Raw genomic sequence first — 26,026 nt, 5'->3', positions numbered from 1 at the left:
CACTTTCACTCTGCAATCACTGCTAAAAGTATCGTCACAGTCCTCCCACGGGATTGTACGCACTGCTAGGTATCTCTTCCCTTGTTAGCGATAACACTCCTGGTAGCTTATGGAGCGCAGTACAGGCTACCTTCACTTGTAGTGCAGATCAGAGCGGGCCTACTCGCTGCAAAGCTACAGAGAGTGAGTGGAGAGAGAGGAGAGTGCTAGGTTATGCCCGCTGATGTATCGAAGCCACTCACATTACAGATTAAAGTGGCTTACTAAGATTGGATGCACTTTGAGGAAAGTGTGAGCAGAAAGTTTTGCAGAACACGTGCTGCAAGTCCCGCTCGCGGAGGCGTCGGATCCACTCACAGGAAGCTGCCTCTATTCAGTGACAGCTGCAATTTTTAAGGAGCCCTGGATACCAGCGATTTGTCCAGCCTGGCTATGCAGCCCTAAGGGCCCGTTCTCACCTGAGCGGGAATCGCGCGATTCCCGCTCACGGCAAACCGCTACACAATGTAGCGAGTGGCAGGGATCTCACTGCCGCGGTTGCGGTTAGCGATAACCGCAACCGCGCTGCATGCAGCGGTTTGCCGGTGACGAGCATTCCGCGATTAGCGTGCACAGCACGCTAATCGCGATCGCTACAAAACCGCCGCGGTGTCCAGTGATTTTTCCGCGCTAATCGTGGGAAAATCACTCCCGCAAAACCGTTCTGCGATTTTAAGTGTGAACGGGCCCTAAGGTATACTGAACCTTGTAGTCCACCAAATATGCAAGTGCTTGTACTGTACCTCCAATGGGAGGACAGGGTTCATCCTGTGCAGGTGCGGGGTCACAAGGCCAATTCCGGATCGATTTCAGCATGAAGTAGATTGGGAACTGCCCTGCGTTGTATGGGCAGCCGACAGATCTCTTATCAGATTCGATCACAGAGAGATCTGTCTCTTGGTCGAATCTGCCCATCATCACTAAATGTATGGCCACTATAAACCAGACCTGAACTCGGAACATCCTCTCTGCTCTAAAAGATCCACAACAGCATAATAAGCTTTTTTGCTGGGGATACACGATGAAATTCTTCAGCAGATTTACTGTTACGATCATTTTTCCGATCGATTTTCCGATGAATTTTCTGATCATTTTCGATTTCCATTCACTTCTAAAATCAGAATATCAGATCGGACATGTTGGAAATTATCTATCGAACCATCTGCCAAAAAATCTCATGGTGTATTCCCAGAATTAAACAAAAAAACATTTCTTTGTTACAGCTGATACAATTCCTTAACAAATCTGCAGTGTCTCTACTTTCTGATTCATGAAAGCAGACATTATTAACATGCTGTGCTTTAAAAATGAGCTTATCTGCCATCTCTGCCATAGGCAGTCACCTGACACAGGAGAGATCAGATTATAACTTGTGATTAGACACAGATGAGGGAGAATTAGACAGGCTAAACTCTCTAAATACATACAGGGTACATTTCTCTACGTTTTCCTTCTGTCCTGTGCAACAGTTCAGGTACACTTTAACTCCAATCTGCATATGATTTGTGCAGACTGGAATAATCAGAACCTCATTTGCTGTCACTAACAGGGCTATGAATTCAGCAGTGTGACAGCAGCTTCTGCAGGGAGATGTCAGTGCAGCTATTCGTCAACCAAAATGCTAGAGAATCTGGGTCACACAGCAAGACAAAGCCCCGAAACACACAGGAGTGCATCTACCGCAGACCATCAGGGCCCAACAAGAGGGACGACTGAAGCAGGGAAATACAGAGAAAAACCGTGAGGATTAGGGAAAATTCCAAGTATCTAATATCTACAGTAAATGAAAGACTTAATGTCATATTTCTATTATTGATAAAAACACTTACAGGACAACTGTCGCAAAAATCTTAAATACATGTAAACCTATACAAATAAGAAGTACGTTTCTTCCAGAGTAAAATGAGCCATAAATTACTTCTCTCCTATGTTGCTGTCACTTACAGTAGGCAGTAGAAATCTGACATTACTGACAGATTGTGGACTAGCCCATCTTTTCATGAAGGGGAGGGGGATTCTCAGGGTTTTCTTTATTTTTAAAAGCACTTAGGGCCTTTTTCCACTACCCTGCGATTTGCGATTTGCTTCTAATCGCAAATCGCAAGGTACATTAAACTAATGGAAACTGCAGCAGCAATTTCCATTAGTGCGATCCGATTGCGATGCGATTTTGGTCAAAGCGCAATCGTCGTCCTGCCGCGTTTTGTATGCGATTGAGCTGTACTATAATGAGTATAGTAGCTCAATCGCAATCGCATGGTGGAAATTGAAACGCGATTGCGATCGGAATCGCGATCACAATCGCGATCGCATTTCATAGTGGAAAAGAGCCCTTAGTGAATGGCAGTTGCTCCGTCCAGCATCTTTGTATTAATCATTTTCAGCAAATGTCTTTGTAAAGAATAAAGGCCATGCTGAGAATCCCCTATGGAGAGATGGACTAACCAAAAATCTATTGGTAATGTCAGATTTCTACTACCTACTGTAATGCTACGTACACACATGCGACAACGATTGTTCGTTGAGAACGACGAACGAACTTTTAATTGATGAAAGAACGACCTAAGTAAAGTTATTTTAAATTGTGTGTAACGATCTGATCGTTAGAAGGAACGTTACATCACGTAAAGCAACTATTGCGCTTGCGCATAAAAATGAAAAGTTTCATGGAGAAATAGTGAAATGTGCATGTCAAGCCTAGTACGAACGACCGTTTCCAACGATGTACTACTTTTGCAAACGATCGTCGTTGGTAAAAATCCGCCAAGCTAGATCATTCGTTTTTAACGATCTAGCTCGTCCGTCGTTAGACTTAATGATCGTTGGTTGCTTTTTTTTAAACGATCGTCGTTTGAAACGATCGGGAATGATCGTTTCAAACGACTATAGTCGCATGTGTGTACGCACCTTAAGTGACAGCAACATAGGAGAAAAGTAATTTATGGCTCATTTTACTCTGGAAGAAATGTACTACTTATTTGTATGTGTTTTAAATTTGAAGATTTTCACAACAGTTTCATTTTTAAGGGACACCTAAAGTGAGGAGGATATGGAGGTTGCCATATTTATAGCCTTTTAAAGTGGACCTGATCGCTTGCTCAGGACAGAAGGAAAACAGAGAAATGCACCCTGTATGTATTTAGAGAGTTTAGCCTGTCTAATCCCCCCTCATCTGTGTCTAATCACAACTGTAATTTGAACTCTCAGCTGTGTCAGCTCAGGAATCCCCTCTGCCATGGCGGAGCAAATAATTTATAAACATGGGATGTTAACAATATGTCTGCTTCCATGAAAGCAGGAAGTAGACACATTGTAGGATTTCTATCGGCTATAACAAAGAAATGGTTTTCTTTAAAGAATAATTAAGGGTGTTGCTTATTTTTTAGAGCAGAGAGGAAGTTCTGAGTTCAGGTCCGCTTTAGATCAAATATAAAGTGAACCTACAAAAAAAAAAAAAAAAAATTATAATAATAATAATAAAAAAAAAAAGTTAGATACTCAGCTACGGTATGTAGAGAGAAGACACTTCTATAGAGCCTTCCTGGTCCTCCCCATGCCCTCGTTCTACCGATGTCCCCCCGTGAAAGTTATATAACCAGCTTGATCGAATACGCGTTCACGAGCTCTCATGAAAGCTTTGGAAGCACTTGTGTCCCTGAGTGCTTCTGAGAATGGACGCACCTGTACTGTGCATGCACCAGTATACATACAAGGAAAATAAATCATTTGAAGAGACCAAAAAGTTTTTTCATAAAGATGAGCTTGAATTTTTAATATATCCCCCCCAAAAGTTCACGAATCTTCAAAAGAAGTTAATCTCAAGACTTGACTTCCCATAAAAGGTGCAATCAATTGTTTATAGAAGACGACAACGTCGACTTGTTTCGGGTAGACCCTTCTTCAGGCCTTCACAGACAATTGTGTACATCTGCACTATACACACAGCATAGGATGGAAAACCATCTGGATCACAACTAAGCAAGGAATATCCATCTGCAATGTGAAAAGGGCAACGAATGGAACAGCATCCAGGCACAACCAACAATTTCCCACAATGCAACAAGGTTCACAGACAGGAAACTGCCAGGACCATGGTGCTCACAGTTTCCTCTGAGAGGGGTGTCACCACAATATCAGTCATACAGCGCCCCCTGATGATTAGTTTTGTGAAAAGGTCTAGATTTCTCATGTAAAAGGGGGTATCAGTAACTGATTGGGATGAAGTTCAATTCTTGGTCACGGTTTCTCTTTAAAGGGTGCAGGGTTTGACATGACAGGTCCTAGGGATACTCTGTGTTCTGTCAGTCAAGAAAGATCTGAACCACTGGAGGACTAAGCCACTGATGCTACATTACTGCAATTGGTTGAGCAAGATGTCATGGTCAACTGTATCAAAAGCTGCTGAGAGATCCAACAGGATTAGAGATTGTTGCAGACTTGGATGAGGGTGGTTTCCCAGCTGTGGTGTTTTTTGAAGCCAGATTGTAGAGGGACCAGGATGTTGTTTGCTGAGAGTCCGGCTTCAAGTTGCAGATGGAGAGCCTTTTCAATATCTTTCCCTAAAAAGCGGAGGATGAGGAAGCCATGGCAGGGCATACGCTGCACATTTAGAGTATCCTTTCTGGAAAATGATCAGCACAAAACTTCACGATAAGATGATGCTGTTCCATTTTAGTTTAGGAAGGAAACTGAAGCTACGCAGATAAGATTATCGCAAAGTTGTGATGGGGAAAAAAACCATAATGATGAGCTGCTGAGAAGGCCTAACCCAAAGTCACAGAACTAGAGACCATCCAAGGACTACATCCAACTGTAATGAAACTAGAGACCGTCCAAGGACAACATCCAACTGTCACGGAACTAGAGACTGTCCAAGGCCAACATCCAACTGTCACTGAACCATAGCCGGCCTTTGACCTGTGTGACGAGAGCGGTCGCTCAGGGCGCCAGCTTCCAAGGGGGCGCCTAATAGCTGGTTACCTACACTGAGGACACCTACACCTGATTTCCTATACTGGGGGCACCTATAGCTGTCTACCTTTACTGAGGGCACCAACATACGGCTACCTATACTGGAGGCTCCTACGCTTGGCTCCCTATGGGGGCGATGGAGACCTTCAACTGACTTCCTATACTGGGGGCACCTATGCTTGGCAACCTATATTGAGGGCACCTACACATGAGATCGGGGTGCAATTTTTTTGGGGGGCGCACTGCAGCTATAACGCGTGGGGCAAATTGTCTGTGCTGTGCTATCATTCTAAATGGGGGGGGGGGTGCGCACTGCGGCTATGATGAGTGGTGCAAATTGTCGGTGCTGTACTATCATTCTAAATGGGGGGAGGGGAGGCGGCTAACTGTCCCACTGACTGTTTTTATTAATATTCCTGAAAGGTTCTAGCCTTCATTTTTAAGTATATTCACGACAATGCACTCTTTCCATCCATTCGTAGTTATTAATAGTATTTTTCCTATTATACATATGTGACGTGTCACGGAGATCTAAACATTTTGAATGATGTGTCATGACGTCAAAAAAGTTGGGAATCAATGTCCTAGGAGATAATTCAGGAGAAAAGATGAATTGCATATGGGCCTGTGTGTGTGTGAGTGCGTGTGTGCGCATGCGTGAAGAGGATGAAGGGGGGCACAAAAATCCGGTTTCGCTCAGGGTGCTGTGAAACCTAAGGCCGGCCCTGCACGGAACTAGAGACTGTCCAAGGACTGCATCCAACTGTCACAGAACTAGAGACCATTCAAAGATTACATCCAACAGTCATGGAACTAGAGACCATCCAAGGACTATATCCAACTGATCAGCAGGACAGCCAGCCCACTGGTATTGCTTAAAAGGAAATAAATATGGCAGCCTCCATCTCCCTCTCATTACAGTTGCCCTTTAAAACTTTATTTCTCTGGCTTTTTGCATTTTCTGCACTCTTGAGGGACACTGCTAGTGGTATAAGAACATATTACCTTCCACCATCAGACCAATGTACATGACACATTTATAGAGCTCAGTTCTTCCTCAATAGATCCACAACCAGCCTACAAATTACTATGCAATTCTGAAACAATCTGTCATGCCGAGACTGTACACATCTCAACCCAAAACTCACTTTTAGGCCATCAGACACAGCTCCCAACTTTCTGGAATGAGAAAGGGACGAACTTTAGCACAATCATCTAATACTGGATCTAAGGCTACAGAGAGGTAGAAGAGGTCAGCAATCAATGTGACCTGATCTATCATTTATTGAATGATGTATTCCCAGCATCAGGTGACAGTGGAGGCATTAGCATAAGATACTGTATAAGTTCCTAATAACTCATGACTATGAATCACTGCGTATATTATGGTACAGTAACTCATGCAATGATTCAGGAATCAAAGCTGCATTTATGCAACGCACGAAACTAACAGCCATCATGCAGGTATGTCTCAGCTAAGCAATAACTATTTTGACTACTCCCTCCTTAAGTGCAGCTTCAGATCATTCTGAATCCTAAAAAAATAAATTTGGACTGAGCAAACAAGATCAGCCACAAATGAGAATGTCCGCCAAAAGTGGAGGAGATTCCCCAATTGCCCACTGCAACCAACCAGAGCCCTTGATTCATTTCAAAGGCAAACCTGCCAGCAACCTTTCTGCACTCTTATGAACAGGCTCTTCTAGAGTTCTTTGAGGGCCTCTTAGCTGGGGGTGGTGTAACCTCTGGCTGAGAGGTGACCTCCTTCCCATGTCACACAGTCATTAGATGGTCAATGTCTGGGCCTAGCAAAGGGCAGTATCCCAGGAATTACATTAGATGGTCAGCTCCTGGACCCAGCGGGGGGTGGAACTCTATAGATAGCTCCTGGGTCCAGCAGGGGTAGTACTCTATACAGAGTCAGCTACTGGGCCCAGCAAGGGGAAGTACTCTATATATAAATTAGCTCCTGGGTCCAGCAGGGGTAGTACTCTATACAGAGTCAGCTACTGGGCCCAGCAAGGGGAAGTACTCTATATATAAATTAGCTCCTGGGTCCAGCAGGGGAAGTACTCTAAATCTAGTCGTCTCCTGGACATAGATTGTCCGGTCCTGGCCCAGTAGAGCTAGGTGCTATATAGATGTCAGCTCCTGGGCCCAGCAGGGGGTGGTAGTCTATAGATGGTCAGCTCTTGGGCACAGCAGGGGGAGGTACTCTATAGATGGTCAGCTCCTGGACCCAGCAGGGGAGGTACTCTTTAGTCAGCTACTGGACATAGATTGTCAGCTTCTGGCCCAGCAGGGGCTGGAACTCTAAATGCGGTCAGCTCCCGAGCCTAGCAGGGGGCAGTACACTCAGAAATTACATGGTAGAGGGTCAGCTACTGTGCCCAGCAGGGGGTGGTACTCTCTAGTCTAGAAGGTCAGCTCCTGGGAGCAGCAGGTAGCAGTAATCTATGTGGTCAGCTCCTGGACCCAGCAGGGGGCGGTACTCTATAGATGGTCAGCTCCTGGGCTCAGCAGCAGGTGGCACTCTAGATGGTCAGCTCTTGTGCCCAGCAGGGGGGAGGTACTCTATAGATGGTCAGCTCTTGGGCCCAGCAGGAGGAGGTACTGTATAGATGGTCATACTGTACTATAGATGGTCAGCTCCTGGGCCCTAGGGGGCGGTACTCATAGATGATCAGCTCCTGGGCACAGCAGGGGGAGGTACTCTATAGATGGTCATACTGTACTATAGATGGTCAGCTCCTGGGCACCAGGAGGCGGTACTCTATAGATGGTCAGCTCTTGGGCCCAGCGGGGGAGGTACTGTATAGATGGTCAACTCCTGGGCACAGCAGGGGGCGGTACTGTATAGTAAGCTCCTGGGCCCAGCAGGGGGCGGGCCCTTATAGATGGTGAGCTCTTGGGCCCAGCAGGGGGCGGTACTCTATAGACGGTCAGCTCCTGGGCCCAGCAGGAGGCGGTCCCCTATAGATGGTCAGCTCCTGGGCACAGCAGGGGGCGGTACTGTATAGTAAGTTCCTGGGCACAGCAGGGGGCGGGCCCTAATAGATGGTGAGCTCTTGGGCCCAGCAGGGGGCGGTCCCCTATAGATGATCAGCTCCTGGGCACAGCAGGGGGCGGTACTGTATAGTAAGCTCCTGGGCACAGCAGGGGGCGGCCCTTATAGATGGTGAGCTCTTGGGCCTAGCAGGGGGCGGTCCCCTATGGATGGTCAGCCCCTGGGCCCAGCAGGGGGCGGTCCCCTATAGATGGTCAGCTCCTGGACCCAGCAGGGGGCGGTCCCCTATAGATGGTCAGCTCCTGGGCCCAGCAGGAGGCGGTCCCCTATAGATGGTAAGCTCCTGAGCCCAGCAGGGGGCGGTGCTCTATAGATGGTGAGCTTCTGGGCCCAGCAGGGGGCGGTACTCTATAGATGGTGAGCTTCTGGGCCCAGCAGGGGGCGGTACTCTATAGATGGTCAGCTCCTGGGCCCAGCAGGGGGCGGTGCTTTATAGATGGTCAGCTCCTGGGCCCAGCAGGGGGCGGTTCTCTATAGATAGTCAGCTCCTGGGCCCAGCAGGGGGCGGTACTCACATGAGGTCGGGCCGGTGACGGTGGATGAGGGCACAGAAGGCCAGGCCATCCCGGAATGAGGAGCTGAGGTCGGTGATCTTCACCCCCGGGTAGCCGTCACACTGCTGGGCGCACCAGAGCTGGAGGGTGCGGGCGGCGGACATCATGCTGCGGCCGGAGGAGGAGGGGAGCCCGGGGGAATCACAGACCGGACAGCAGCACCGATTCCCCGCACAGCTCTCTCAGGGGCCCGGGTCACTCACACCCTCTGCAGGGATCCCGTCCTGACTTCACCCCGCGTAATAACTGCCCGTCCTGTCCCTGCGTCCCGGGCGGTGTCTGTGCCCCGCAGACACGCCCCTCCGCTGTGATACTGATAGAGGGGGGTGCGGCTGCAGTGCCAACCCCGCCTTCCTCATAGACACGCCCCTCCCATGTGATACTGATAGATGGGGGAGCGGCTCCTGTGCCAACCCCGCAGGCACGCCCCTCCGCAGTGATACTGGTGGTTGGAGGAGCGGCTCCAGTGCTAACCCCGCCTTCCCCAGAGACACGCCCCTCCCTTGTTATACTAATAGATGGGGGAGCGGCTTCAGTGCTAACCCCGCCTCCCCTGCAGACACGCCCCTCCCCTGTGATTCTGATACATGGGGGTGCGGCTGCAGTGCCAACCCTGCCTTCCTAAGAGTCACGCCCCTTCCCTGTGATACTGATAGATGGGGAGCGGCTCCTGTACCAGCTCCGCCTCCCCAGAAGAGACACGCCCCTTCCCTGTGATACTGATCGGTGGGGGAGCGGCTTCGTTGCCGGCCCCGCCTTCCAGGGACACAAGCTCCTCTCATGTAATAGATGAGGCAGCGGTTTCTGTGTTGTCCCCGCCTCGTCTTCGGACTCCCGCCCCTCCCTTATAGACGTGCTTCTGTGCCCGCCCACTCCGCAGGAAAGCTGTGATGATAGCGAGAGATGGGGGAAGGGCTTCTGCGCCGCCCCGCCCCCGGAGCTCCGCCTTCTCCTCCAGTGATAGTGAGAGAGGGCGGGGTGTAATCTCAGCCGCGCTCTCCTCCCCTGGAGCTCCGCCCCCTGCATGTGACTCCCCGGATTATTACTGATATCACCCAGTCAGTGAGTCACATCTCTCTCATCAGACAGGCACTATAACTGAGCTCCTCATAGCCCAGCATGGCCCGGGGACCTGCCTAGTCTGACATGCGGATTATCCTGCTCTGTCCCTGAATGTGTGATTATAAATCATCCTGATGTTCTATGGCAGCAGTCTTTTTTGGCTGAGAGAGATATTTTAAAATCTAATTCCATGAGAGCCATATATGTTTCGAACTGGGACAGTGGGCATGCGCAGCAGAGGGCCCTGTTGCCATGGTGATGTGTATACAGTTGATGCTCCGGGCAGCGGAAGTGTCAGACACGTCTTCAGCTTCTCTTGGGTTTCAGCAACATCAGCAATTTCCCCGAGAGCCAGACAGGAGAAATACCGACTAATGCTGGGGATACATGGTACGTTTCTGTACCGTGTATCGACCAGCTGATCCGGCCAGCTGATAATATTCAGCTGATCCGATCATGCCGCTCGACCCCCGGCCGCTCGACCCCCGCCGGCGGACAATGGCAGGGAATCGAGCGCTGATAAGGAAGCACCGGCGGGGACGAGTGGCAATTGATCCGCGAGCGGGGATGCGCCGGCATCAAGCCGCTGGCTTGATCCGGCGCATAAAATGAGCCGTGTATGAGCGGCATTACAGCTTGTACAATTAGCCAGCTGACTTTATTGATTAGCTAGCTGATTGGTTGATTCACTTTGTAGGATGAGATCCCCGCACTATGGCCTAATAGGCTGCTTGTCAAGTGACAGGCAGCCTATTGGTCCAATCAAAGTGTTGGGATCTCATCCTACAAAGTCACGGGACCTGACAGGCTCCAGGGTGGGACAATTGGAGCGGCTGTTAGTTTTGGGGGGAGGGTGAGTAAGTTAGTAGTGCATGCTACAGCAGTAGCGGGCCTACTTTGAAAATGTTACTTGCCCTGCCACACTAAGCTGGGCTGCTTGAGCAATGTAGCTTTAGTGATTTAACCCCTACTGACTTGTATGTGAGCCAGATGTAGCCATCAAAAGAGCCACATCTGGCTTACGAGCCATAGGTTCCCTACTCCTGATCTGAACTCTACAGCTGCCTGCACTGTTACAAGTGGCATAGTGATAGGTGAAGCAGAGATTGCAACCGCACTGGGGCCCTTGAGCCAGAGAGGGGCCCTCCTTCATGTACGTATGAATGAATACAGCGCTGGCAGCGTTAATTACTATTCCCCCTCCAGGTCCACGTGGATGGTGAAGAATGATGTCATTCAGCTTCCAGCTATCACTGGCGGCCGAATTACAGTGTTTTAAAAGTAACTACAGCTCTGTCTTCTGACGGCGCCGAAGTTACTGACTGTGCGCCGCTATAGCTGAAATTCCTATTACGGTCTATGGTGGCGCCGGCAGCGCCCAAATCTCCTGCGCTGTTTTAACCTCCTTGGCGGCAATCCCGAGCTAGGGTCGGGGCGGAAAGCCGCAGATCAGAGCGGTAACCCCAACCTGCACACGGGGTAGCCACCGGAGTCTGTGTGCAGAGCAATGCGCGCAGCAGACGTTTCTACATACCTCCCAGGGATCCCGACATCGGACGCCATTCTTCTTCCTCTCCTCCGGGGCTCTGCTTCCTCCTGTTGAGATCGCTGGCTGTCATGACGACAGCCAGCAATCTCACTTTAGCGTTGTATCGCCACCCAGAGGATGGAGGCATAACTGCAGCGCTGGAGCTCCAGGGAGGTGAGTGATTGCTGAACTGCTGCAGATCTCCCTGGCAACATGATTTTTTTTCCAGGTTTTAGGGTCTGAAAGGGTGCAAAAAAAAAAAAATTGAATCATAACACCAAGGGGGTTAACAGAGCTCGACCCTTCTTCATCCATCTCATTAGCTTTTTATTGGTGCTATGTTGATAATGAACACCTTTATAGGTGCATCAGATAGAGGTGATCTGAGTTCTGAGGTGAGCTAATAATCATATGCTTTTTTACTTACCTGGGGCTTCCTCCATCACCTAGAAGTGCCTGTGGGCCTCGCTGCAGCTCCGGTCTTCTACAGCCTGTAATGGATCGCTGACCCCTGGTGGGCAGGCATCTTCTGCACATGCAGGGGGACGTGCACCCTCCCCACGTAAGAACACGCCCACATCATCGGGTCGTACTGCGCAGTATCCTCCCGATGGCATGGACTCGCCTGCGCAGAAGATACCAACCCGATGGGGAACCAATGAACCTTCGGAGGCTGCCAGGGGACCGGGAGAGGATCAGAGCTGCGGCAAGGGGCATACGTGACATCTAGGGGCTGAGAAAAGTGTAATTGTCAGTTCCGATGCTTGTGACTGATAGATAATGATGGATTTGATTATGAAATAGGGTGAATGCGTCACGGTGTGTACCCACCTTAGTTGCTTTGTAGCCCCCCCCCCCCCCCCCCAACCATCAGTAGCGAATACCCCCTTTCCCATGAGAAATATTTACCTTTTCACAAACAGGTCATCAGGGGGCTCTGTATGGCTGATATTGTGGTGAAACCCCTCCCACAGTGTGATGTCAGACATACAAATGGAAATACTCACTCCCAAACAATCCTCTGCTGCTTTATAAAGCCTGCAGGCTGCTTAAAGGCCAATAAGAAGTGCACACACACGTTACACCTACTCTGCAGTGATTAATCAAGCAGAAGCTGAGCAGGTCAGCCAATCGTTGGAGAGGACTTCAATTGCATATAGACAATGGCTATATGACCAGCAGGGGGCACCAGCGTGCAGGATATTCCCTCTCATCTGCCCCCCTCCTAACTAAACTGCATGGGAATCCACAATAAAATTAAAAACAATGGTGCACAAGCCAGCCTGGGGCCCCAGGAACTCTCACTGCCCGGGGCCCCAGAACCAGCATGTCACACCATATGTGAGCGCAGTCAAGCCCTGGAGCTGCCACCCCCAGGAGCCTGTCCCCAACTGCTCTGAAACTTACCAAACATACAAAGGGAAATACTCACTTCCAAACAGTCCTCTGCTGCTTTATAAAGCCTGCAGGCTGCTTATAAGCCAATAAGAAGTGCACACACACGTTACACCTAGTCTGCAGTGATTAATCAAGCAGAAGCTGAGCAGGTCAGCCAATCGTTGGAGAGGGCTTTAGTTGCATATAGACAATGGCTATATGACCAGCAGGGGGCACCAGCGTGCAGGATATTCCCTCTCATCTGCCCCCTCCTAACTAAACTGCATGGTAATCCACAATAAAAATCCTCTGCTGTTTGGGAGTGAGTATTTCCCTTTGTATGTTTGGTAGGTTTCAGAGCAGTTGGGGACAGGCTCTTGGGGGTGGCAGCTCCAGGGCTTGACTGCGCTCACATATGGTGTGACATGCTGGTTCTGGGGCCCCAGGCAGTGAGAGTTCCTGGGGCCCCTGGCTGGCTTGTGCACCATTGTTTTTAATTTTATTGTGGATTCCCATGCAGTTTAGTTAGGAGGGGGGCAGATGAGAGGGAATATCCTGCACGCTGGTGCCCCCTGCTGGTCATATAGCCATTGTCTATATGCAACTGAAGCCCTCTCCAACGATTGGCTGACCTGCTCAGCTTCTGCTTGATTAAAGAGAACCCGAGGTGTGTTTAAAGAATGTTATCTGCATACAGAGGCTGGATCTGCCTATACAGCCCAGCCTATGTTGCTATCCCAAACCCCACTAAGGTCCCCCTGCACTCCGCAATCCCTCATAAATCACAGCCGTGCTGTGAGGCTGTGTTTACATCTGTAGTGTCAGTCTCAGCTGCTCCCCCGCCTCCTGCATAGCTCCGGTCCCTGCCCCCGTCCCTTCCCTCCAATCAGCAGGGAGGGAAGGGATGCAGGCGGGGACTGGAGTTCTGCAGGAGGCGTGGAGAGCAGCAGACTGACACTATAGAGATAAACACAGCCAGCTCTGACAAGCTGTTTGTCAGCAGCGTGGCTGTGATTTATGAGGGATTGCAGAGTGCAGGGGGACCTTAGGGGTTTTTGGGATAGCAACAGAGGCTGGGCTGTATAGGCAGACCCAGCCTCTGTATGCAGATCACATTCTTCAAACCCACCTCGGGTTCTCTTTAATCACTGCAGACTAGGTGTAACGTGTGTGTGCACTTCTTATTGGCTTATAAGCAGCCTGCAGGCTTTATAAAGCAGCAGAGGACTGTTTGGGAGTGAGTATTTCCCTTCGTATGTTTGGTAAGTTTCAAAGCAGTTGGGGACAGGCTCTTGGGGGTGGCAGCTCCAGGGCTTGACTGCGCTCACATATGGTGTGACATGCTGGTTCTGGGGCCCCGGGCAGTGAGAGTTCCTGGGGCCCCAGGCTGGCATGTGCACCATTGTTTTTAATTTTACAGTGTAATGTCAGGACCATGGTCCTGACAGTTTCCTGTCCGTGAACATCATTGCATTGTGGGAAATAGCTGTTTACAGCTGTTTTCAACTGCCAAAAAAGCAAGCAGCATCTCCTTCCAGTGACATCACCTGCCAGCATTAAAAATGTCACCATGTGATATACAGTATGTCAGAATGTAAATCAGGGAAAGGAAAGATTTTACAATAGGCAAATATTGACTAAATCATTTATACATAATTATTGTAAAAATTATGCACTTTTTTATTACATTATTTTCACTGGAGTTGCTCTTTAAGGAAGCGTTTAAAGATATCAGAGGTTGGAGAGTGACAGAAGTGTTGTGGAAGGGCATTTCAGAGGAGGGGTGAAGCACCTGCAAAATCTTGTATACGTGGATGCATGTTGATTCTATCTGAGGACAAAAGAAGATCATGTGCAGATCTGAGATTGCGGTTGGGTTGGTATCTGGAAACTAGTGAGATGTACCGGGGAGAGAGGTTATGGAGAGCTTTGTAGGTTAGGTTTAGGAGTGTGAACTGGATCCTCTGGTTAATTGGCAGCCAGTGAAGAGCTTGACAGAGAGGAGCAGCAGAGGAAGAGCGAGAGAAGAGATGAATGAGACGAGCAGCTGAGTTCAGCACAGATTGGAGCGGTGCCAGTCTATTAGCTGGTAGTCCACAAAGTGGTATGTTACAATAGTGCAGACCATGATGAGATAAAAGCCACATTTTCTTTTTTGGTAAATTCAAGTGCAGGGCCGCTGGGCCGGATATGTACTTTTTACCGCCCAAGGCCAACTATACCATCTGTATGGTTGTTATCTCTGTGTGCCCCAATGAGAATTCAACTTTCTTTCCATCATTGATGTCACAGACAATAGCTATTTTAGTAATACGTGTATAGATTAGAAGTTATGTTTTGAAATGTTATGTTATGCTTGCCATCTCATTAATGATGGACCCATTGCATCACCATGAGAGTTAGACTGATGTATACCTGCAGGATAGAGCTTGCAGGGACGGCACAAGTACAGGACAGAGAGTTCAAAGGTTAAAGCTGTTCTTGTAGATAGGGATGACTGCATAGAACAGCTTTCCTGCCCCTCACTGAGCCGCCCCTAAACTTCTGGTGCCCTAGGCCATGGCCTATGTGGCCTTGCCAGAAATCCGGCCCTGTTCAAGAGGACAAAAATGGCAGCTGACCCGTTTCAGACATAACGTCATTAGTCATAGTACCAATAAAGAAAACATGGCTTTTATCATCTCGGTGTGCTGCAGGCTCTTGTACTGCTCACATGAACAGCTAAAAGACTGCTGATGAATTGTTGGTCAGATTGAGTAGGTGATGCAGTCAGTATAGATAACAAATTTTAGTCCTGGGCCCCTATGCAATCCTCTTTTTCTCCTGAGTTTCTCCTAGGACTAGGGGATATTTTCACAACTTGTCATAAAATGCGACCAACAAGCAAGAAAATACTCAAAATAAACTTGGTAGTATTTTTTCACCAATTTTTGGTTACTATTTAAATTGTAAAATTGTAAATTGTAAAATGCTGAAAAGTTATTATGAAAATTATCTCCTAGGAGATAACGCAGCTTTTTTTTTTGCAGCTTTGTGCTAAACCATAGCAGAGTGTAGAGCAGTGGCGTAGCTAAGGAGCAGTGGGCCCCAATGCAAGTTTTACAATGGGGCCCCCCAAGCACTCTATACATAACAATTGATACGGCGCACCAAAACCTGCCAATGGCAACTACAGTGCCAGAGGTGCAAGAAGGGGATGGGGAACAGTTTGTTAATAATTACCACTATTCAAAGTATCTATAGAAGTGATTATTATGAGCACAGGACCAATAGAGAGCTAACACTGCAGTTGAGGGAGGGCCTTTCGGGGCCCCTTTGGCCCAAGGGCCCTGATGCAGTCGCAACCTCTGCAACCCCTATTGGTACGCCCCTGGTGTAGAGAGTAACTATGGAATGCTCAGCGATGGAAACACAAAGTACCCAACCCAAACTTTGTGCAACTACCGAATACCAGTACTTCTCTGATAAAGTTTGTTTACTGTAGCTCACACCTGTGAATGCTGCTCATATCCTGTGTTACTTTATCAGCAGGCTTATCAGCAGGCTGGTAGTCTGCTTGCAGCTCTTATCAGCAGGCTGGTAGCAGTGGTGTAGCAATAGGGGGTGCAGAGGTTGCAACTGCACCTGGGCCCTTGGGCCAGTACTCCCACAACTGCCGTATTAGCTCTCTATTGACTGGTATTGTGCTTGCAGCGTTTATCAGCAGGCTGGTATTGTGCTTGCAGCTTTTGTCAGCAGGCTGATATCGTGCTTGCAGCGTTTATCAGCAGGCTGGTATCGTGCTTGCAGCTTTTGTCAGCAGGCTGGTATCGTGCTTGCAGCGTTTATCAGCACGCTGGTAGTGTGCTTGCAGCTTTTGCCAGCAGGCTGGTATCATGCTTGCTGCGTTTATCAGCAGGCTGGTATCGTGCTTGCAGCTTTTGTCAGCAGGCTGGTATCATGCTTGCAGCTTTTGTCAGCAGGCTGGTATCGTGCTTGCAGCGTTTATCAGCAGGCTGGTGGTGTGCTTGCAGCTTTTGTCAGCAGGCTGGTATTGTGCTTGCAGTGTTTATCAGCAGGCTGGTATCGTGCTTGCAGCTTTTGTCAGCAGGCTGGTATCGTGCTTGCAGCGTTTATCAGCAGGATGGTAGTGTGCTTGCAGCTTTTGTCAGCAGGCTGGTATCGTGCTTGCAGTGTTTATCAGCAGCCTGGTATCGTGCTTGCAGCTTTTGTCAGCAGGCTGGTATTGTGCTTGCAGCGTTTATCAGCAGGCTGGTATCACGCTTGCAGCATTTATCAGCAGGCTGGTATCGTGCTTGCAGCGTTTATCAGCAGGCTGGTAGTGTGCTTGCAGCTTTTGTCAGCAGGCTGGTATCGTGCTTGCAGTGTTTATCAGCAGCCTGGTATCGTGCTTGCAGCTTTTGTCAGCAGGCTGGTATTGTGCTTGCAGCGTTTATCAGCAGGCTGGTATCACGCTTGCAGCATTTATCAGCAGGCTGGTATCGTGCTTGCAGCTTTTGTCAGCAGGCTGGTATCGTGCTTGTAGTGTTTATCAGCAGGCTGGTATCGTGCTTGCAGCTTTTGTCAGCAGGCTGGTATCATGCTTGCAGCTTTTGTCAGCAGGCTGTTAGGCCTGGTGCACACCAAAAACCGCTAGCAGATCCGTAAAATGCTAGCAGATTTTGAAACGCTTTTTCTTCTTTTTCTGTAGCGTTTCAGCTAGCGTTTTGCGGTTTTGTGTAGCAGTTTTGGTGTAGTAGATTTTATATATTGTTACAGTAAAGCTGTTACTGAACAGCTACTGTAACAAAAAACGCCTGGCAAACTGCTCTGAAGTGCCATTTTTCAGAGTGGTTTGCGTTTTTCCTATACTTAACATTGAGGCAGAAACGCATCCGCAATCCAAAATCTGCAGCAGCCCGGGAGTATGCGTTTCTGCAAAACGCCTCCCGCTCTGGTGTGCACCAGCCCATTGAAATACATTACCCTAGCGGATCCGCACCAGCAAGCGGATCGCAAACAGCAGCAGAACCGCTCTGGTGTGCACTAGGCCTTAGTGTGCTTACATCGTTTATCAGCAGGCTGGTATCGTGCTTACAGCTTTTGTCAGCAGGCTGGTATCATGCTTGCAGCTTTTGTCAGCAGGCTGTTAGTGTGCTTACATCGTTTATCAGCAGGCTGGTAGTGTGCTTGCAGCTTTTGTCAGCAGGCTGGTATTGTGCTTGCAGCTTTTGTCAGCAGGCTGGTATCATGCTTGCAGCGTTTATCAGCAGACTGGTATTGTGCTTGCAGCGTTTATCAGCACGCTGGTATCCTGCTTGCAGCGTTTATCAGCAGGCTGGTATCGTGCTTGCAGCGTTTATCAGCAGGTTGGGAGTGTGCTTGCAGCTTTTGTCAGCAGGCTGGTATTGTGCTTGCAGCTTTTGTCAGCACGCTGGTATCCTGCTTGCAGCGTTTATCAGCAGGCTGGTATCGTGCTTGCAGCGTTTATCAGCAGGTTGGGAGTGTGCTTGCAGCTTTTGTCAGCAGGCTGGTATCGTATTTGCAGCTTTTATCAGCAGGTTGGGAGTGTGCTTGCAGCTTTTGTCAGCAGGCTGGTATCATGCTTGCAGCATTTATGAGCAGGCTGGTATTGTGCTTGCAGCTTTTGTCAGCAGGCTGGTATCACGCTTGCAGCTTTTGTCAGCAGGCTGGTATCGTGCTTGCAGCATTTATCAGCAGGCTGGTATCGTGCTTGCAGCGTTTATCAGCAGGCTGGTATCGTGCTTGCAGCTTTGTCAGCAGGCTGGTATCGTGCTTGCAGCGTTTATCAGCAGGTTGGGAGTGTGCTTGCAGCTTTTGTCAGCAGGCTGGTATCGTGCTTGCAGCTTTTGTCAGCAGGCTGGTATCGTGCTTGCAGCTTTTGTCAGCAGGCTGGTATTGTGCTTGCAGCGTTTATCAGCAGGCTGGTATCGTGCTTGCAGCTTTTGTCAGCAGGCTGGTATCGTGCTTGTAGTGTTTATCAGCAGGCTGGTATCGTGCTTGCAGCTTTTGTCAGCAGGCTGGTATCATGCTTGCAGCTTTTGTCAGCAGGCTGGTATTGTGCTTGCAGCTTTTGTCAGCAGGCTGTTAGTGTGCTTACATCGTTTATAAGCAGGCTGGTATCGTGCTTGCAGCTTTTGTCAGCAGGCTGGTATCATGCTTGCAGCTTTTGTCAGCAGGCTGTTAGTGTGCTTACATCGTTTATCAGCAGGCTGGTAGTGTGCTTGCAGCTTTTGTCAGCAGGCTGGTATTGTGCTTGCAGCTTTTGTCAGCAGGCTGGTATCGTGCTTGCAGCGTTTATCAGCAGGTTGGGAGTGTGCTTGCAGCTTTTGTCAGCAGGCTGGTATCGTGCTTGCAGCTTTTGTCAGCAGGCTGGTATCGTATTTGCAGCTTTTATCAGCAGGTTGGGAGTGTGCTTGCAGCTTTTGTCAGCAGGCTGGTATCGTGCTTGCAGCATTTATGAGCAGGCTGGTATTGTGCTTGCAGCTTTTGTCAGCAGGCTGGTATCACGCTTGCCGCTTTTGTCAGCAGGCTGGTATCGTGCTTGCAGCATTTATCAGCAGGCTGGTATCGTGCTTGCAGCATTTATCAGCAGGCTGGTATCGTGCTTGCAGCGTTTAACAGCAGGCTGGTATCGTGCTTGCAGCGTTTATCAGCAGGCTGGTATCGTGCTTGCAGCATTTATCAGCAGGCTGGTATCGTGCTTGCAGCGTTTTATAAGCAGGCTGGTATCGTGCTTGCAGCGTTTAGCAGCAGGCTGGTATCGTGCTTGCAGCTTTTGTCAGCAGGCTGGTATCGTGCTTGCAGCTTTTGTCAGCAGGCTGGTATTGTGCTTGCAGTGTTTATCAGCAGGCTGGTATCATGCTTGCAGCTTTTGTCAGCAGGCTGGTATCGTATTTGCTTCTTTTATCAGCAGGTTGGGAGTGTGCTTGCAGCTTTTGTCAGCAGGCTGGTATCGTGCTTGCAGCATTTATGAGCAGGCTGGTATTGTGCTTGCAGCTTTTGTCAGCAGGCTGGTATCACGCTTGCCGCTTTTGTCAGCAGGCTGGTATCGTGCTTGCAGCATTTATCAGCAGGCTGGTATCGTGCTTGCAGCATTTATCAGCAGGCTGGTATCGTGCTTGCAGCGTTTAACAGCAGGCTGGTATCGTGCTTGCAGCGTTTATCAGCAGGCTGGTATCGTGCTTGCAGCATTTATCAGCAGGCTGGTATCGTGCTTGCAGCGTTTTATAAGCAGGCTGGTATCGTGCTTGCAGCGTTTATCAGCAGGCTGGTATCGTGCTTGCAGCTTTTGTCAGCAGGCTGGTATCGTGCTTGCAGCTTTTGTCAGCAGGCTGGTATTGTGCTTGCAGCGTTTATCAGCAGGCTGGTATCGTGCTTGCAGCTTTTGTCAGCAGGCTGGTATAATGCTTGCAATTTTGGTCAGCTGGCTGGTATCGTGCTTGCAGCGTTTTATAAGCAGGCTGGTATCGTGCTTGCAGCGTTTATCAGCAGGCTGGTATCGTGCTTGCAGCTTTTGTCAGCAGGCTGGTATCGTGCTTGCAGCGTTTATCAGCAGGCTGGTATCGTGCTTGCAGCTTTTATCAGCAGGCTGGTATCGTGCTTGCAGCGTTTATCAGCAGGCTGGTATCGTGCTTGCAGCTTTTGTCAGCAGGCTGGTATCGTGCTTGCAGCTTTTGTCAGCAGGCTGGTATCGTGCTTGCAGCTTTTGTCAGCAGGCTGGTATCGTGCTTACAGCTTTTGTCAGCAGGCTGGTATCATGCTTGCAGCGTTTGTCAGCAGGCTGGTATCGTATTTGCAGCTTTTGTCAGCAGGCTGGTATCATGCTTGCAGCGTTTGTCAGCAGGCTGGTATCGTATTTGCAGCTTTTGTCAGCAGGCTGGTATCGTGCTTGCAGCATTTATCAGCAGGTTGGGAGTGTGCTTGCAGTTTAGAGTCGTTGTGGGAACTTTCACTTCCTAGATTTTGTTTTGTAATGAGAAGCTATTGAAGCCTGGCTGCCACTGTGTGGTTGTAGTCACAGGTAGAAGCATCGTGCGATTACAGAAAGAAACAACACTGATTACAGCCAAGTTCACACGGGTGGATTTGTTGTGTTTTCTCTTACCGCAGTGTATAAAGAAAACGCCTTTCATAGCGATGCTGCAGTTTGCACGGGTTTAGAGGGCGGCGTATTTGAGGAAAACCGTGACCTGCTGCAGTTTTTGGTCTACTAAACGTCTTGGGCAGGGTTCACACTTGTATGTATGAAAAACGAGAAGAAAAAGCAGAACCCATCTGCACCCAAATCTAACCACAAAAATGATGTGAATAAAAAATATTTATTAATACATATTAAAAGTTATTAGTCATACAGTTTGGAGATCTGAGTATCTGGGGTAGGACATTACACTATGACTATGGTAGGATTAGAGTGTGAGCTCCTCTGAGGACAGTCAGTGACATGACTATGGGCTCTGTAATGTGGTGCAGAAGATGTCAGCACTATATAAACACATAATAATATGGTAGGACATTAGACTATGATCACAAACCCTGGTTCGCCTCTCTCACTTGCTGGGGTCCCCAAACCACCATGCAATACCCAGAGGGAAATGCTGGCTCTCTCACCTCCAGGGACTTCACCCCCATCACCTGCAAACTGAATGCAAACTGCAACACACACAAATGCTCACTACCAGTTCAGGCATTTTCCTACCTCTATCTGGCCAGCAGGCGCCAGTCAGCCAATCAGGTGCACTGTCATACACCCTTTCCCTGCCATACCAATCTAGCAGGATCTTCACAAATTAGCATTCAGGTGGGAGGCTTGGTTGGATGCAATCATTGATTACATTGGTTACAGGGACGCCCCGTGTAGGCACATCTCCCACACAGTCCCCTCCCTAACCACTCACCTGTCAACCGCATCCTGGTAGCTGCAAAAACAGAAAAAAATGCAAGATTATGGTGATAGCATAATAGGAATTCATCTTGTATAGACGCTCAGGAGGTGCTTCACTTTCAGACTTGTGAGGGTTTATTTATAGAGCAGATATGTATGGAAAATGTGCGTCCAGCTTAGAGACAAAGCCTGTCTGTGTAACGTCTTTCAAAAATATTGCAACAGGACTCTAGGGAGATACTGCAGTGAGCAATCATTAACCCCCTGCACTCATAACACAGCACGCTGGAGCACTAGAAGCCATAAAACAACTAGGTTGCAAATTGTATTCGGTTGTAGAAATAGAAGATATTTGCTTCCAAAGTGGACTGCATGCAACACCATTCTGTGCTAGACCCTCTCACCAGCATGGAGGTTTCCTCTGTGGAAAGGGTCCCTACTCTACCTATACCAGTCAGCAAGTGCCTACACTCATAAAAGGGGGTCCGTTGCGGGCCTCAAAGAGACCTGCTGCTGGCCACCTGAGGTAGCAGAGCATGGGCCATATACAATTCACTTTTTCTGTTTCAATATTGTTTATTAAGCATAAGAAAACCAAGCATACAAGAATTTGAAATAACATGTACAACTTGAAAAACATGAGAAATGCGTACAGGCGCTTGTTAAGGTTACAGATACATTCCATTAATAGCCAACCTTCCTCTTATTATTGCAGTCTATGGGAGTGTTAATTCAGAAGGCCAGTTATATACTCTAGCAGGTTGTTTAGCTTCTTTGGAATTTGCGCGCCTATTTTATAGCGCGTTACAGCTAACTCATGCATCCTAATATAGAACTAATTTAACTGAGTAACTAGTGGAGTCTATACAGTAAATTGACTCCAAATCTTGAAACAACATTTGAACATGTCTTATATAACCACTGCTAACACTCTATTGGACATGTTTCGAATATCAGCTTGTTACATTAGCCATCTTTCCACCTGCTAACAGTTTCATCAAAGAAGGACGGGATAGTATTAGAAGGGGGTTCTCCGTGGCAGCGACTTCATCTCCAGACCCCGGTATAGTGGGGTTCGGTACCAGCTTTTCACCCCGTTGTTTTTACCAGATGTATTTAAGCTGTTAGTAGGGGGTGGTGATTTGGGTTCAGAACATAAGATAGAGGTTACCAGCCGCTATCAGGCTTAAGGGGTGTGTCGGTGAGGGGGTTTCAAATTAACTCCTGTCCTGTCAGAGGGTATGCATCTTTATCTGTCAGGGGTTGAGCTGATGATCAGTTCCTTATTATCTCTCAGAAAGGCTCTCCATCTATCCCAAATTAAATGGTATTTATCCATAGTGTACTGTGCACTGTGGATCAGTTCCTCCAGTTTTTGAATTTTGGTCACTTTTTGCAGCCAGGTTTGAATTGAGGGTATGGTTTTTTGCTTCCATAAAGCTGGTATCTGTGATCTGGCTGCATTTATCAGATGCGGTAAAATTGAGTTTTTATACTCTTTATGGCTGGTTCGAATGGGATGGGGTAGCCATATATTTTTTGTGTAAGGTCATGAACTTTGACCCAATAGGTCTTCAGTAGAGGGCATGACCAAGTAATGTGCAAGAAGGATCCGTCATTGGTGTCACATCTCCAACATTGGTTTGGGACTTCAGGGGCAAATCTATGAATAATCTCGGGGGTTTTATACCAGAGGGATTGAAATTTAAAACTCTGTTCTTTCTCCAAGCGTTTCTAGCGGATTTATGTGTGTTTAGTGCTATCTTTTCCCATTGTTCTGGGGGGATACTTTTTTCCAGCATGAGGTTCCATTTTTTCTGGTAGCGTAGTAGATCGTCCGCTTTGCTATTGTTTAAGAGGGAGTAGGCCCATGCTAATAGGTGTCTATGTGTTTTGCTGGAGTGGATTTTTTCCTCAAAAACCGTGGTTGAGTGGTTTAGAATGTTTTTAGTTTTTAGTGAGTTTATGTAGTGCCTTAGTTGGAAGTATTGCCATTTGGGGGTGATGTGTGGTTGCGTATAGTCCTTAATTTGCAGGTATGGTGAGACCTCTCCTTTATTTACAAAATCTATAATTCTTGGCGTATCGCTTTTTTCCCATCCCGTGAGAAATTTTTTTTCCAATCCTGGGGCGAATTCCTTATTGTCTATTAGGGGGGTAAGCAAGCTTCCCTTCCTTGTTAACTTGTGTTTTTTGTTGCATACTAAGAACGCTTTCAATGTCGGGGCTATTAGTGGGTGCTGATTTAAGGATTTAGAGTGTTGTGCCGAGTGATCCCAGAGTAAATTTTGGATGTTTAATAATTGAGGTTTGACACTGGCATTCTCTATTTGTACCCAGTCTTTTTTAGAGTTTGATCCTGCCCATCCCAGCACTCTGACTAGATGCGAGGCCCAGTGTCACAGGAGCCCTAGTGGCTGACCGCACTTAGCCTTCTAAACGGTGCCAGCGCACAGATCGTGCGAACTCTGGTCGCAGTCAATGCGCAGGAACCGTTAAGAATTAGCCGCAGACAACTCAGAAGGGAGCCTGTGAGACACGGGTGATTACAACTTCACCCACTGGTTCAGAGTAAACTGCCACCACCGCGGTTATCATGGGACCGTGGAGCCCACTAACTGACTAGTCCTGCGAATAAAACGGTTAAACACACGATATTCTGTCTAGCCAACAACAAACAAACAGTAGCGTATCTTCAGAGACCCGGGATCAGTTCTGTGTGTGCTGATAAGCAGGGTAGCAGACAGTGAATGACTTGGAGAAAGTCGTTTATTCACGCAATATAAATAATTAATATATACAGGCAATTATTAAAATCAACAATTAATAAAACAGTAATAGCCAGTATGAAAAATAAAAGAAGGGAGAAAAATACTTAGTTCCTGGAAAGATGTCCTTTTTGTGGGAAAAATCAGTTCTGGATTTCAATCAAAGTTCAGAGTTCAGACCAGGTGGATGCCAGCATATCCTCAAGCTGGCATCTGATGAGTGCAAGATGTTTCAGTCTGGAGGACACTGAGTTTGGGTCCTCAGCCATTCTTATGCCCCTGCTTCAGTAGGAGGGAGTGAGGGCGGGGAGCCATACACCCCCTTAGAAGATGAGATGAGCCCTCCCCTTATCCTGGGGGCTAGAAATCATATCTACCCATATATGGGCTCTATCTCACAGAACCGTACAGGTCAGGGCAGATTTATTAACATTTTCAGGTCTGTCTCGATTTACCCAGCGCCCTGATACCAGACATGAGGGGTGGGACCCCTGTGGTATCATCAGGGCACTTTTAAACTGCCTAACTGGCAGTCCTTACCTCAGAATGTTCTGAAACTTCCTCAGAACCAGCACCGGGGCTCATGCTACACTTCCCCCACGTTTGGTGAAGCTGCCATCTCAGGAACCCCAGAAATATTACAGATCTGGGAAGTTATGGATTATGCCATGAGCCTCAGGTTAATTCAGGAGGTGTTCTAGCTGCTAACAGCTGACTTTCCTTTGATCTTTACTAGGGAGCAAAGTGTCAAGACCTCCCGTGGATTCGTAGCCTGCCTGGCTGTACCTAGGCATCCTTTGGTTAATTAACATCTCCATGAGATCAGCTAAGTGTCACCTGGTTCCCAGAACCAAAAGGGGAATTGTGCCTTCCACAGGGAATATGTCCAAGCTAATTAACACCTTCCCCCCAGGCTGTCACTTCAGCTAAGACAGATCCCCCAGCTGTTCCTAGGCATAGGGATACTACACGTCAAATCTTGGTTCTATTGATCTGAGGCGCAATCGATGCAGGAATCGAGTGCGATCGTTCTTTTCTTCACGGGCGGTTCCAGGACGCACCTGCGTCCCCGCAACCGTCCGTGACAGCCCTCCCCCTTGTCTGTGGCTCAGCCACTTATCCGCAAGATGTGTGGCGGCGCCGCTAACCTGGCTGACGGGCCTCGAGTTGCCGGTACGGCGGGAAAACCTATTGGAGCCTGTGGCTCGGTTCCCCTGGACCGGTCGCGGTCTGCTACCCTCAGGGTTGACCCAACATGGACCGTTCTGGACAGGGCGTTTGCGCCACTGCAGTCGGACGTGGTGTCTGCCGTGACTGCTGACAACGGGCAGTGGGTTGGTTAGGTCAACAGCCAGCCCACGCCGGGTTCCCCTGCTAAGTGGCTGTGGACCTAAGGGAACCCCGCGGGAATCCCTGGACCTTCCCAGCTCCTGACAGACGGCACATGCCCTGCAGTAGTTTGCTACATCCCTGTTCATCCGGGGCCAATAAAACTGGTTCTGAATACCGGCGAGTGTCTTGCGGACACCCGAGTGCCCTGTCAGAGGATTACCATGTGCGGATTTCAGCACATGTCCCCTGAACGCATTTGGGACCACAAGCCACTTGGTATTCGCGTGGGATCTACCTGTAGGGGGCTGTACAGACTCACTGTACAGTCTCCCACCTTCCCAGTACACCTTGAAAGCGGCCCCGTCTGCGAGGGGCTCAGCGGCTTGCTGCCTGAGCACCTCCAGGCTTGGGTCACTTTGTAGTGCGGCTGAGAATACGGCGCTG

The 26,026-nt window shown here is 48.6% G+C and overlaps 1 protein-coding gene across 1 annotated transcript in view; it reads right to left on the bottom strand.

Annotated features, from left to right (window-relative positions):
• MICALL1 (MICAL like 1) overlaps positions 1-9,029 on the bottom strand; it is a 73,371-nt gene extending 64,342 nt beyond the window's left edge. The window contains exon 1 of the mRNA XM_068252077.1: positions 8,593-9,029. Within this exon, the coding sequence (XP_068108178.1) occupies positions 8,593-8,738 (146 nt within the window). The 5' untranslated portion in view covers positions 8,739-9,029. The remainder of the gene's footprint in view (positions 1-8,592) is intronic.
• Between the last annotated feature and the right edge of the window lie 16,997 nt (positions 9,030-26,026).

This window comes from Hyperolius riggenbachi, chromosome 9 (genome assembly GCF_040937935.1).
Source record: "Hyperolius riggenbachi isolate aHypRig1 chromosome 9, aHypRig1.pri, whole genome shotgun sequence".
In the NCBI taxonomy this organism is placed as follows: domain Eukaryota; kingdom Metazoa; phylum Chordata; class Amphibia; order Anura; family Hyperoliidae; genus Hyperolius; species Hyperolius riggenbachi.
The sequence above is the reverse complement of the archived record's forward strand: the minus strand, read 5'-3'. Positions and strand labels throughout refer to the sequence as shown.